General features: G+C 39.6%; 1 protein-coding gene across 6 annotated transcripts in view; it reads right to left on the bottom strand.

Moving 5' to 3' along the window:
* caskin1 (CASK interacting protein 1) overlaps nt 1-14,033 on the bottom strand; it is a 100,891-nt gene extending 86,858 nt beyond the window's left edge. For 2 of the 6 annotated variants that reach the window (XM_046865383.1, XM_046865386.1), the window contains exon 1: nt 13,388-14,033. In XM_046865383.1, the coding sequence (XP_046721339.1) occupies nt 13,388-13,481 (94 nt within the window). In that variant the 5' untranslated portion in view covers nt 13,482-14,033. The remainder of the gene's footprint in view (nt 1-13,387) is intronic. The other 4 variants (XM_046865385.1, XM_046865387.1, XM_046865384.1 and 1 more) reach the window with 4 other exon arrangements.
* Nucleotides 14,034-14,293: the final 260 nt, after the last annotated feature.

Here is a 14,293-nt window from a genome sequence, read left to right as displayed (position 1 = left end):
TTCCATTGTAATCATATAGTCTTTCAACATTAAACTTTCTGAGGAAGATATTTAAATTTCTGATGGTTCACTGTGCCTTTACTGTGTTCATCTAATGGACATAGAGGCCCTATTGTAGCCAGTTGACGCTCTGTAAACCATATTTCCCAGTTGCCTAGCAACCGTGCTTTAGTTTAATATACCATTAGCTGAGTAAACCAGTAAACAAATGGCAAGAATAACAGTATGCTCCCAGTAACGATGAAGCCAAATCCAGCATCCAGTATCATTGATCTAAATGTGTGTACATATACAGCATATTTGTGGTGTGTGAGCGAGATGTGGTTTGAAAACACATCAGGATGAAACCCTGCATGCTTATGCAATGTATGTCTCTATTGTAAAGTCTAGTTTATATAGGACAGGCACCTGATTAAGGTCATATACAGGAAAGCAGAACACCCACCCACCCATACCACTCCACCTTTCTCACACATTTGCAAAGCATCATCACTCTGGTGAAGTAAAATCCATCCCTCAGATTTATTTCCCTGTAAATCATCAGGACCCTGCCTGCAGGGATGAAGGTGTGCAATGGAGGAAGTTAATTAGCACAATCTTCTCTTCTCCTTCGTCGTTTCGAGGTCTTTCTCCGATCAATCTTTCGCCATAAACCGGGCATGGCTTCATCCACGAGTCACACTGACCAATCTAATGTCTATCAGGTATTATAAAACTGATTACTAATAAACACTGCAGCAAATAGAGCATAAACAAGCCGGATGTTCCTGTTGCTAGTGCTGTTTTAATAAGACACTAGAGGGACAGGTGTTCTCTATATGATCCACTTCCTATACCACCTTCTTTTACTCTCTATACTCTAGCTGTACATCTTAATCAATCTAGCTCTCTTTCCTCAATCCCAATAGTCTCTCCCTTCTGTCCTGTAGTAAACTATTTACTTCATATATCACCTCTCAAGTATTTTTTGTCTGTAATATCTACTGTACATTCTCCGCTCAATGCATCCACTTTCTTCCTCTACTTACCCTCAATTCGTCTTTATATATCTCACTACTTCCTCATAAAATTCCTTTACTTCCCAAAGACATCATTACTGTTCACCCTTTCACATGATTTCCTACTAGGGATAAAACGATTCCACGATTAACCCGAGTTATTCAAATACAAAAACAATCATTTTTTTATACTTTGTTTAGTCCATTTAACTACACACAGAGCACCGGTTTCCCTACGGACCATTATTACTGACGCACCATTCGCTAAACTATGGAACCCTCTGGACAGGTAACACTGAGGACGCTGAAGAATAATAAATGTTTGGGATCATTTAAAAAAAAAACATTTAAAAACACCGTACAGTGTGTTTATTGTTATTTAGAGTAATTTAAAAAAGATTTTTTTATTTTTATTTATGATTTTTTTAATGTTTGTATTAGCATTTTGAAGTAATATGGTAATTTAATGCACTAAATGGGTTTAGTTTTCACAGATTGCAATTTCAGCAGTAAAAATAATAGGGAAAATTACTCGTTTTTTATTATTGCTCTTTAACAAAGAAAGCTTACTTCTTATCCGATTACTCTTATTCGATGAAATAATCGATAGAATACTCGATTACTAAAAGAATCGATAGCTGCAGCCCTATTTCCTACATACACCCTAAACCTACTTCCTAATACCCTTCCACTTCTTTTACTCTTTTGTATTCATTATGCTCTTTAGATTCCTGCTTATGTTATTTTCTTTCAATTACTTACCTATATTTCCCTTAATAGAATAGCCTTTATTTGTCACAAATACATTACAGTACTGTGAAATTTTCTTCACATATCCCGGCTTGCTCAGAAGCTGGGGGCAGATCGCAGGGTCAGCCGTGATACAGCGCCCCTGGAGCACAGAGGGTTAGGGACTTGCTCAAGGGCCCAAAAGTGGAAGCGTGGCGATACCAGGACTTGAACCCCCAATCTTCCAATCAGTAACCCAGCGCCTTAACCGCTGAGCTCCCCTGAGCTTAACCATTCCCCAGCACTATATTACCCGATGCATAGCCAACAATACATTAAAGATATATATGAAGCAGCTAGCGATGCGATTCACCCCATTACGATGCAGTGCGATCCGATTTCAATCTGATTCAATGAAAAATTTGATGCTCTGCAATTTAATATGGTACACATAGTTCACTTAATCCTGTCCAGAGTTGCAGTAATTTTTTACCAAGATCTTGTATTGATAATGAGAGAGTCAGACAGCTGAGCAAAGTCTTCTCTAGCACATCCCAAAGATTCCCAAGACCCCAAAAGTCTAAACTCTGTGGTGGCCAATCCATGTGTGAAAATGATGTCTCATGCTCCCTCAACATTTCTTTCACAATTTAAACCCAATGAATCCTGGCATTGCCATTGTGGAATATGCCCGGGCCATCAGGGAAGAAAAAATCCATTGATGGAACAACTTGGTCATTCAGTATATTCAGGTAGGTAGCTGACCTCATTCTTTGGGCGCATAACGTTGCATCAGCTCATCCGCCTCTCGTCTTACACCGATGCGGCCATTACTCTGAAACAGGGTAAATCTGGACTCATCAGACCACATGACCTTTTCATTTCCGATTAGCCTGAACGATAAGTGGTTTTCTTAAGGCTACACAGCTGTTTAGTCCCAATCCCTTGATTTCCCTGCGTATTGTACGTGTGCAAATGCTCTTACTTTCACTATTAAACATAGCTGTTCTGCTGTTGTTTTTTTTGCGATCTGTTTTTACCAAACGTTTAAGTCATCGCCGATCACGATCATTGAAAAAAAAATCTTCCTCAAAGATGATGGTTCCCTACTATCCTTCCAGTTTTTAATGTGATGGAGCCTTTTACCTATTTGCTTAGTTAAATCCAGGTGGTGACTTTATTATTGGACAGGTGACTTGTATCCGATGCACACTTTTTTAACTCGATGCATCACATTGTTAACTTTAATGTCAATGCACGGGTGCAAAGAGAGTCCAAAGAGAGTCCAGCATAAATCCCAATAAGATTGTCTATTGCTGATTATAGCTTCTCCCTTTGGTCCATGTACCAAACTCTCTCTTTTCTGTCTTCTATTAAACTATTTATTTGATATATCTACTTTCGATACACATTTTCTACTTCCTAGCAACATTATTTACTCCATACTCCCTCTTTTCCTTCCTCTGTTACTGTATATACCTCACTACCTCCTTCTGTTTTCTCCCAATTATTTCTTTATTTCCTGTACTTTACTCCATAACTGTTCAGTAATCTTCTTATTCTCTATCCTTCTATCCCAGCGCTTCCTTCCTTCCTTCACTTTACCTTCACATTCCTGCTTTTACTTCCACAACAAGAAGCCATTTTGTTTTTCTAACAGCAAAATAAATGGAAGTTCAGGGAGAAAGGAAGCAGGGAGAATGTGAGCCAAGAGTTACATAACACTCTGTTCACAACCCTTCCTTTCACTTTTATTTTTGTAGGTGTGTCATTTAATTCACTTACCCTTATTTTTTTTTTTCCCCAACAACTATTTTTAATAGGAGCGCTATTCCAGGGCCAAGATAAGCTAGCCCCACGCCTGTCCGCTTCTCCTGCTGTTATCACACACCACTCACATCTCCCGACGCTGGAAAAACATCCGGCTAGCATCTCTGATGCAGAAAAATTGATCTAATGTCTTTCAGTAATGTCTCTACCCTGTGTCTTTCGCTCAGCCTCTCTATCACATCCCTTTCTCCGGGCCATCTGCGCTGTAATTCAATCATCACATGCGGCATTGAGAGGACGGAAGCCCTGGATTGGGTACAGGGATCTGTGCCAGTGTCGGAATATTTCTTCAGAATATTGCCTGGAAAAAATGCGAGTAAAAGCTGGAGCATTTTTTTTTACTCGTCCCAGTTGTGTGCTTGTGTAAATGCCCAGTAATGTCCTCCTGTCTGACTTTATGAATTAGCAGTGGCTTGTGGCTCTATGTAACGCTTTACATTTTATACAAGGTGATATCAAAAAGTTTAGAAATTAGCTGCGATTCACGATGGATCTTTGCGATTGTGTCAAAACTACGCTCTCTGAGCTGGATCTTAATCTTCGCAAAGAGGGCGAGGAATATGGTGAGTAGGGTGGGTGCAGATGTGAGATCATGTTGTTTCCGCTGAGAAACTCAAGTGTGCTGAGAGCTTGATGACACGTGGACACGTGGTCAGAATTGCAGGCGTGGTAACGCACGAGGTCAGAATAGCGCTAGTTGCACAGCTCCCGGTGTACACAGGACGATGTCTTTTGGCACACCGACTAATGAAGGTCGGTGCTCCCTGTGACTGTGCGCCATCTGTTGGTGTGTTACAAAACTAGTCTTGAAACTTTTTTATATCACCAGTGCACCTGTACATATCATATACATTTTTCATACGATTTCCGTTGCTATAGAAACCTAGAGGAAGTGTCTGTGTGTATATGTGTGTGTGAGATATTTTTATGGACTTTATCCTCATTGCAGATGATGTATCATAACCTAGTTGTGACAAACAGGTGGTGTTTGTGTGTTTCTCTTCGTTTTTGTATTACATATATATCGGGCAAACATGAATCATCCAGGGTGCCTGCTTGCCATCTTTGTGTTTATTTATTACTGTGTTTTTAACTAGCACGCAAACACGACATAATGTTTTTTGGCAGAGCGAAGCAGCTAACCAAACACAGCAGAGATTCGCTGTCTTAGTCTGATCAGTGCATACACTAATAGGTAACTAATATAAGGCTGTTTACACTCATACATGTACACTATTACATCACAATGTTGTTTTTTTTCATGAATTCGCCCTGTCATAGCAATCACTAAAATGTCTACCAATCCACTTTCAGCAGTCATAATGTGACATATAAAGCAAAACCTACAACAAAAAGCAGGCAATCAATTCAATTTCCTATTTTTATCTCATATACCTACATATACATGTACACCAAGTACGGTTATAGTTGAAGCTACAGTCAACCTGTATATAATGAACATGTATATATATTTATTTATTTTTCTTCCCAAGAACGAAACTCTTTAGCAACTACGCATTAGCATTACAAATAGTTTTCCTTCATTTCCATGTACTGCTCATACACTGTATGAACAAAAATGTTTTTAGACACCTGAGCATAAGATAAGTATGTGCTTTTTAAACATCCCGTTCCACACTGAATCCCCATTTGCTCTTATAATAACTTCCACTTTTCTGGGAAGATGTTGTGGAAATTTGCGCTCGTTCATTAGTTAATTAAGGTACTGATGTAGGTTAGAGCTCAGGAGATCTTCAACCAACCAAACCCATGTAAAGCATAGTTTCATGGAGCTGGCACTGCCATGCTGGAACAGGTTTGGGTCTCCCATTTCATGTTGAGGTAAAATGTCATGCTACTGCATCCAAAGACATCCTATACAGTTGGGTAACTCCAACTTCGTGTTATTATTTCGAAAAAGAAACACATGGCTGGAAAAGTGATGTTTCCCAATAGATCTTGTCCATATAATGTATTTTAAATTGTGAGCGAATATAACGTCTTCAGCGATTATGATGTTTTTTACAAAAAGATCATTTGTATATTGATACTAAACAAATTGTCTCAGTTGGGAAGGAAACACTCAGACATGTAAACCAGACTTGGTACATAGTGAACATGGCACAAACAAAGGTTTTTGACTAAATATATAGCAGGCAAAGAAACAAAATTATTCAGCTTTCTCTGGAACTGAAGTGATGACTTATTTTCTGAGAAGGACACATAGGCCACACCTTCTCATTGTTTCTGACAGGGACTGAGGACTGTGTCTTCTTCACAGATCATGACTGGCATTGATGCAATGCCTCTTTGTAGGAACTAGCAGTAGCACAAACACTGAGAACTGACAGAACTAATGGACACACCTTTTTCTCCACTGAGGCCTGGGTTATACTTATACTTTTTACAATCTAGTAAAGCAAATGGTGGACTGGACTGGCCAATGACAGGGTAGTTTACACCTGAAGGTAGCCGATGGCAGCAATATCTTGAAATATGTCTTGCATTGATGTGGATTTTTACATACTGAATTTTTTTTTTACATATGGGCCGGACTGGGTGGGAAGGAATAAAAATAGCAGGACAGTGAGAGCAGAAAGAGATAGCATTACCAACAGTGAAAATGATAGCATTTACCTCTTCTTAATGGTTGGACTTTGTTTTTCTTCAGAAAAAGTGAGCCTTATTGTTTTTCTAATAGCTGAGAATTCTGTGTCCTGGTTTTTGCGAGAATAAAGCACAAATGTACAATAAATAAATGCGGTAGTTACGTGTGTCATAATGCTGTGACACCACCTAGTCGAATTCAGCATAGCCCTCATGAGCTGCTTTTACTTGTATTTCCTTTCTCGCCTCGAAGGAGATTTCACCTTAAAGGAATATGTACAGTCACTCACTACAAATCACTCACCAAGTCTTTAAAAAAACACCGTCCTGTTCTGTGATGATTTACACACGCACATGCGATAATCCGTCAGTCAGTCATTACTACTGAGCCAAATGAGGAAAGTCATTCAAAGCTCAGGGCTCAGAGCAGTCTATTACCATCAGCTGCAGATCATATCACCCAGTTAATTCAGCTTGAGTCTTGGTTGTGCATTAGCATTTTTCAATACGATTTTTACAACAAGAAAAACTGCAAGATCACACCCGATGTGATTGTTTAAGTTCCTGATTTTTTGGCAGCTCAAAGCAATCTGGCCATTTTCCTCTAATCTCAACTCATTGTTACCACTGTTACAGAAATGCCACACTCTCTTGTCAAATTTCAACGTTTTTTGTTTTTCCCACCATTCCACCATTGCGTGCGAAAGTCCCTTTAGAAATACTGTCTGTTACCGACAATCTCTGTAATCTGTCACCAACAAGCTTGCTACAAGTAGAGTCCAAAAGATCTTACTTTTTTCTCCCAGTCTGATGTTTGATACAGTGGAACCCGGTTATGTCGATGTCCTAGGGGGTCGCCAAAAACCATCGAGATAACCGATGATCGAGATAAACGAAAATCAAAATGGCGGCAATATATTAACGTGCTTGAAATTTCTTTATGTACATGATGTGCGTTAATAAATGAGAATGTGCATGCACGTGTTTTTGAAGGGTTCTTTTACACAACAGCGTTGCCGCGATTTGTTTGATGAAGGCATGCTATAAAAATACATACAGTACATGTTTATCTGTCAGGAATCCACCTGCCACGCCCCCTTCGGCCCCCTTCAGCGTGTCAGGTGCTTTCTCGGCCGCTTTCTCTGAAGCTCCGCTTCAATAGCGCACTTATGGTGCTCGTTTATCATCATCACCAGCTCCTATTTAAACTTCCACACTCTCACTGCCCGTTATTGTTGGTATATGTTGGTTCATGGCGGTCGTTGTTATCGCTCATGTGTATCCCGGTACGTGCCTTCCCACCGGCACTCTCTCAACGGCTGCTCTTTTCTTCCCAAAGCGCACCGCGGATTCCCCCCGATCCTGCTGGTGTTCATTCTATGCTTTTGCTGCTTATCCCACGTTCCGCGCCGCCAAGTTCATCGCATAACATTTAACAACAAAAGGCATATGTGCACTAGCTAACAGCAGAGATTCACCAGTATACAATACAACACCTGTAGCAGCTGTAAGCCTTGATTTTTCCGCCACTTCCACGAGTTCTTCTGCGGCTGCACCGAGATAACCGACGTTAAATGGCAAATTTTTCCCCCCTTGTGCTCGAGATATCAGGGTTCGGTGACATAAAAGAATAGACATAACCGATAAAAAATGCTAAGACAAAGCGAGAATTTGGCAGTTCCACTTCAAAAACGTCGACTTAATAGGGTTGTCGAGATAACCGAGGTCGAGATAAGCGGGTTCCACTGTATTAACAATAACTGAAGCTCTGCACCAGAATGCACGTTTTTATGTATTGCATGGCTACTACATAAGAGGCTGATTGAGTATTTACATTTACATTTGCAGCATTGAGCAGAGGCCCATGTCCAGAGCGACGTACAAAAGTGCTTTGAGTCTCTATCAATGAATAAATCTACACTGGTATGCTAGATTACAAATTTAAAGATAAGATATATCAACCTACAACTCTGTTTTTTTTAATAAAGCAGTCTTGGAAAGTGTTAGTTTAAGTGTTTCAGGAAGAGGAAGGTCTTCACCCGATGCAGTAAGTGTACAGGTAACACAAGTTACTATGGAGGGTTAAACTCAAGAACCATGAAGAAGGATTAAGACAGTAATTCATATAAACAGTCTGCTACAATGGTTCAGGGCTACAATCACTATGAACTGTTTTACACTCTCCATCAGTGAACAGTTGATAACCTCAACAATCATGGAACTATATCAAATGAAGATTGGGTGTTACCCAGATGAAAATGGGTTCCTCTCAAAGTTTCTACATCCTACAATCTCAGTGAGACTTTCTCTCACCACCGTCACTTATAGGGAGAAAATGTTGCCATGTTGGTTGAGATAAAAGGATGTGATGGTATGTTAGTATGAAGATATGGCACAGGGTTGCAGAATCAAGCTGTACTGCTGTTGCTGTAACATGGTAACAAAATAATTTTACATTCACATGCGCAATTTAGGGGATCACAGGCAGAAGAATATTGTGATATCATGTTATTGTGGAATGCTGTGAAATCATGTTATATAGTGTGGAATGTCATGTGATGTCATGTTATCTAGACAGTGTGCAATGTCATGTTACATCATGTTAGAAAGTATGGAATGTATGGCTGCAGCTATCGATTAGTTTTCTACAAACTATTCCATCAATTATTTCGAGTAATCGGAAAAAAAATGTATAGTTTCTCTTTATTAAAGAAAATAAGACGGGTCTCTTAAAATGAACAAGTAATTTGTTTCGTTTTTAGAAAAACGAAAATTTTTATTGCTGAAATTGCAATCTGTGAAAAATAAACCCATTCAATGCATTTAATTGCCATATTACATCAATATGCAAATACAAATATATAAATAAAAAATAATCCTAAGTAAAAACATAAAAATCAATTCCAAATTACTTTTAAGAAAAACTAAACATACTGTATGGTGTTTTCTTTATGTTTTAGTTTGAAATGATCCCAAACGTTCTTCCGTTTTTTTTTTGGCCTGAATATCCCCCACCCCCCCCCTCGCCGTTTTCTCACCGTTCCTCCATTTTTTATCCTGCGACATCTTCTGTATTTACCTGTCTAGCACGCTCCAGAGTTTAGCAAGGGTGCATCAGTAATAATGGTTAGTGGGGAAACAGAGTGCTACGTGTGTAGTTAAATTAACTAAACATGGTAAAGAGTGTGCAATGCCATGTGATATCCTGGTAGATAGTGTGCAATGTCATGATGTAATGTTAGCTACTGGGGAATGCTATGATGTCATGTTAGATACAGAGGAATGCTGTGATGTCATGTCAATTAGTGTGCATTATTGTGATGTCATGTTAGATACAAAGGGATGCTAAGACGTAATGTTAGTGTATAATGATGTGATGTCATGTAAACTACAATGGAATACTGTGATTTCTTGTTAGTTAGTGTGCATTATTGTAGTGTCATGTCATTGTAGAATAATGCAATGTCATGTTAATTACAGTGTAATAATCAATGTTAGAATCAATTCTAATTAATAATCGCATTCAAATTAAGAAAAACAGACCCTCCACCTATGTTTTTTTCTTTACATACATTATCTCTGGGTACAATTATTTGTCAACATGGCATTAGCTTCCACTGTTATGCTGATGACACTCAGCAAAGACAAATGAGAGACGACGTCCAGAGCTGCGTAAAGGACATTAGACACTGGATGCCTATTAAATTCCCTCCACTTAATTCTGAGAAAGACAATAGTACTTGCACTGCAACCACATGCAGTTAGAAGCGAGCTTTCTGATTACATAATATTTTCTAGATGGCCTTTCTGCTTCATAATGTGCAGCAATCATAGACCCTGGTGTGATTAGAGGCTGTTTAAAGCTCATGTATTAGCCTGCTTCCTCCTTAAAATTATTGATAAGATCTCTACACGATGCTGAAAACTAATCTATGCTTTAGTTACCTCTAGCTTTGGTTATTGTAATGCTTTACAATCTGAATATTACAGTAGATACAAAAGCATGCTCATCCACAATGCAGCAAATCTTTATTAGAACTGAAAGATATGAGCACATCACCCCTGTCTTACTCATAAAGCATTCTAGACAAATTTCTACTGATTATAAAACACGACTATTATGTTATAAAGAATTCAATGGTCTCACGCCGCAGCGCCTGAGTGAACATTTGCTCTTTTATGAGCTGCCACATCTACTTCAATCACAGAGAGCAGGCCATTTGTTGGTACCTTGAATAATGGTGACTACAGCAGGGGGCAGAGATTTCTCATATAAAATGCTACAGTTATAAAGCCTTCAAACCAGACAGTCTTAGTGGATTGGAAGGTTGAAAGCATATTGGTTTAGTTTGGTCTTTTTTGATTAGGTACAGATGCAGATCAAGTAGGTTCACAGTCAGAGTGTTTTGATGAGCTGGGATGTTTGGATGCTGTCAATCCAGCCCCTCCTCTCGACTCTACATCAGGTTTGTTGATGGCGGAGTGGCTGGAGCTTAATGTCCCAAGGCACGTTCATGTCTGTTTTACCTTCTGGGTATGTTATGTGGTCATAGCTACTTTTTCTGGAATCTCTTTCTCAATCTTTCTTTCTCTCTCACTTTTTTTGATATAGGATTAGTGTGGATGGTACCACTTAGAAACCATGAATATAGCTACGGCCTGTAATTGCTATGTTTTGTAAATGTAATAGTGTAAATGTTTTAAACTTAAGTCTCCATGAGTAAACAGTTGGCAACTTAAACCAAACAGAATTAGAATGATTTTTATTCAGTGACACGATTGTGCTTATTGTCTAAAGACTGCACACTATAAAAGGAAGTCATTTCTAATTTCATAAGATAAGAATGGTTTCTCTTTTACATTTCATGATTTATTCCTTAGATTGTTTTCCTTGGAACTATCGCTATTTTTTCATAGGAAAGAATTTATAAATGTAAAAATGCATATTCTTTATATAATTTCAGGTCCATTTGCTAGTTACTGTGTAGTCTTGTGACCTGTGACCTGTGACCTGTAAAAAAAACCTGAGAGCCACCGAGCAAAATGATGAACAGTCACACCTATTATTAATTTTATTCGGGAAAAAATAGACCCTTAACCTGTTCACAGTGACCTGTTTGTTACGGTGTAGCTCTGTGATGTCCTGTTTGTTATAGTGTATCTCTGTGATGACCTGTTAGATACAGTGAAGCGCAGTGATGTCTTTTAGTAACAATGTAGCTTTGTGATGTACTGTTTGTAACAGTGTATCTCTGTGATGACCTGTTAGTTACAGTGTAGCTCTGTGATGTCCTGTTTGTTACAGTGTATCTCTGTGATGACCTGTTAGTTACAGTGTAGCTCTGTGATGTCCTGTTTGTTACAGTGTAGCTCTGTGATGTCCTGTTTGTTACAGTGTATCTCTGTTATGGCCTGTTAGTTACAGTATAGTGCAGTGATGTCTTTTAGTAACAATGTAGCTTTGTGATGTCCTGTTAATTCAGTGTGGCTCTGTGATGTCCTGTTCATTCAGTGTGGCTCTGTGATGTCCTGTTCATTACAGTGTAGCTCTAAGATTCCCTGTTAGTTACAGTGTAACACTGCGATGTCCTGTTTGTTTCAGTGTAGCTCTTTGATGTCCTGTTAGTTACAATGTACCTTTGTGATGTCCTATTAGTTACAGTATAACTCTTTAAATACCCGTTTGTTACAGTGTAACACTGTAATGTCTTGTTAGTTACAGTGTAACACTGTGATGTCCTGTTAATTACAATGTAATGCTGTGATGCCCTGTTAGTTACAATGTAACACTGTGATGGCATGAATTATAGTATCCGGTTGTAATGCAGTTTTAATTATAGTGTAACATTTTAAAGCAATACAAAGTAAAATATGATGCTGCAACATAGTGGGATCTTTAGAATGAAGCAGTAATGCAGTGTCAATTACAGAGTCAAGCAGTAATGCAGTGTTCGTTACTTGTGTTAAGGTTAAATGCAGTGTTAAAGTAGAAAGCTGTGGTGTAGCATTGTAATGACAGTGTTAGATGTATGAGACTGTGAGGTAGTGTTAGTTAGATGTATGAGACTGTGAGGAAGTGTTAGATGTATGAGACTGTGAGGTAGTGTTAGTTAGATGTATGAGACTGTGAGGAAGTGTTAGATGTATGAGACTGTGAGGTAGTGTTAGTTAGATGTATGATACTGTGAGGTAGTGTTAGTTAGATGTATGATTAGATGTATGAGACTGTGAGGTAGTGTTAGTTAGATGTATGAGACTGTGAGGTAGTGTAAGTTAGATGTATGAGACTGTGAGGTAGTGTTAGTTAGATGTATGATTAGATGTATGATACTGTGAGGTAGTGTTAGTTAGATGTATGAGACTGTGAGGTAGTGTTAGTTAGATGTATGAGACTGTGAGGTAGTGTTAGTTAGATGTATGAGACTGTGAGGTAGTGTAAGTTAGATGTATGAGACTGTGAGGTAGTGTTAGTTAGATGTATGAGACTGTGAGGTAGTGTTAGTTAGATGTATGAGACTGTGAGGTAGTGTAAGTTATATGTATGAGACTGTGAGGTAGTGTTAGTTAGATGTATGAGACTGTGAGGTAGTGTAAGTTAGATGTATGAGACTGTGAGGTAGTGTTAGTTAGATGTATGAGACTGTGAGGTAGTGTTAGTTAGATGTATTAGGCTGTAATGTGGTGTTAGATAAATGAGATTACATGTGTATGAGGACGCTGATGTGTTGGTTACATGGATGAGGCTGTGCTGTACTGTTAGATATATGTGATTATGCGTGTGAGGATGCTGATGTGTTGGCTACACAGATGAAGCTGTGAGGCGGTGTTATTTACTGTATATGTGATTATGTGTGTGAGGATACTGATGTGTTTGGTTACTCGGATGAGACGGTGATGCAGTGTTGGGGAGACAGCTCTGTCAGCAGTTGATAATGATCTAATATTGATTCGGCTTGGGCAGGTGATGCAGGTGTGAACAGGTAAACACATTTAAATGATGCTCCTGATGTTCTAATGTCAAGCAACCGCATTCCGATCGTGAATTATAACGTTCCCTGTTTCCGGACCTAATATGTTTAGATGGTATCTGGTGAAATCTGTTTCTAAAATAATCGCGCGAGTACACGCGATCTTAACGACAATCGATGCAGCACATCAATTACAGCACGAGCGCACACGTAGCTGATATATGTAGGAATGAATGGGGGGGTGGGGGCACTTACTTGCTTTGCCGGGTTTGGGCCTCTGCAGGAGTTTCTGCACCGTGATTAAATCCTCGGTCTTCACGGCCTGGAGCAGTTCCTGATCCTTGCCCATGGTTTAGTTGTGTTTTTTTTACACACGGAGCATCCTCTGAGTGCGTGCGGGCGTGTGCGCGCGTGCGTGTGTGTGCTGTTTTCCTTGGCGCGGATCCTCCCAGTGCTAGAGCGATGCTTCCAGTCGCGCAATGATGAAGAATATCTGCTGGTGCTGGAGATGCACGATGGGTTTCTCGGGTTTTTTGCGATTTTGCGAAGCCGCAAGCGCCTCGATGGTGATCCGTGTGCAATCGACAGACTGCATCAGTCCAATAGCGAGAAAATCCGACGTGCACGGGCGCGTGCACACAATCCCGTTAACACGCAGACAAATTCAGAAGGTTTTTATTATTATTATTATTATTGCTAATAAAAATGCACACGCACTACACGAAGCAACACGAGATCAGAGCAGGATTCCAAACGCCTCCTGTGTGTGCTGCCATCGCTGCTACTCTCCGTGCTGTGTGTATGTGTGTGAGTGCGCGCGCGCGCGCGCGTGCGTGCGTTACGTCCCAGCTGTATTAAATCTGCGCTATTCGAACCGACCCAGTGACGTGATTCCGGGGCTGACCGCCGGTGAGCGTCGCCCTATAATGGAAGCTGCAGGAGTAAAAACAGGCCGGAAATTAAAGGGGAGGGAAAAAACCTGAGAGCCACCGAGCAAAATGATGAACAGTCACACCTATTATTCGTTTTATTCGGAAAAAAAAAATAGACCCTAAACATGCACCTGAAATGATTACCAACATTTCAACATCAACAAAAAAGATCTAGTGACAAGTCCACATTTAATTGAGATGCAAAAACAAGGCTGTGTTCCAAACGCAT

The sequence above is a fragment of the Silurus meridionalis genome, chromosome 14 (assembly GCF_014805685.1).
Source record: "Silurus meridionalis isolate SWU-2019-XX chromosome 14, ASM1480568v1, whole genome shotgun sequence".
Classification (NCBI taxonomy): domain Eukaryota; kingdom Metazoa; phylum Chordata; class Actinopteri; order Siluriformes; family Siluridae; genus Silurus; species Silurus meridionalis.
The sequence above is the reverse complement of the archived record's forward strand: the minus strand, read 5'-3'. Positions and strand labels throughout refer to the sequence as shown.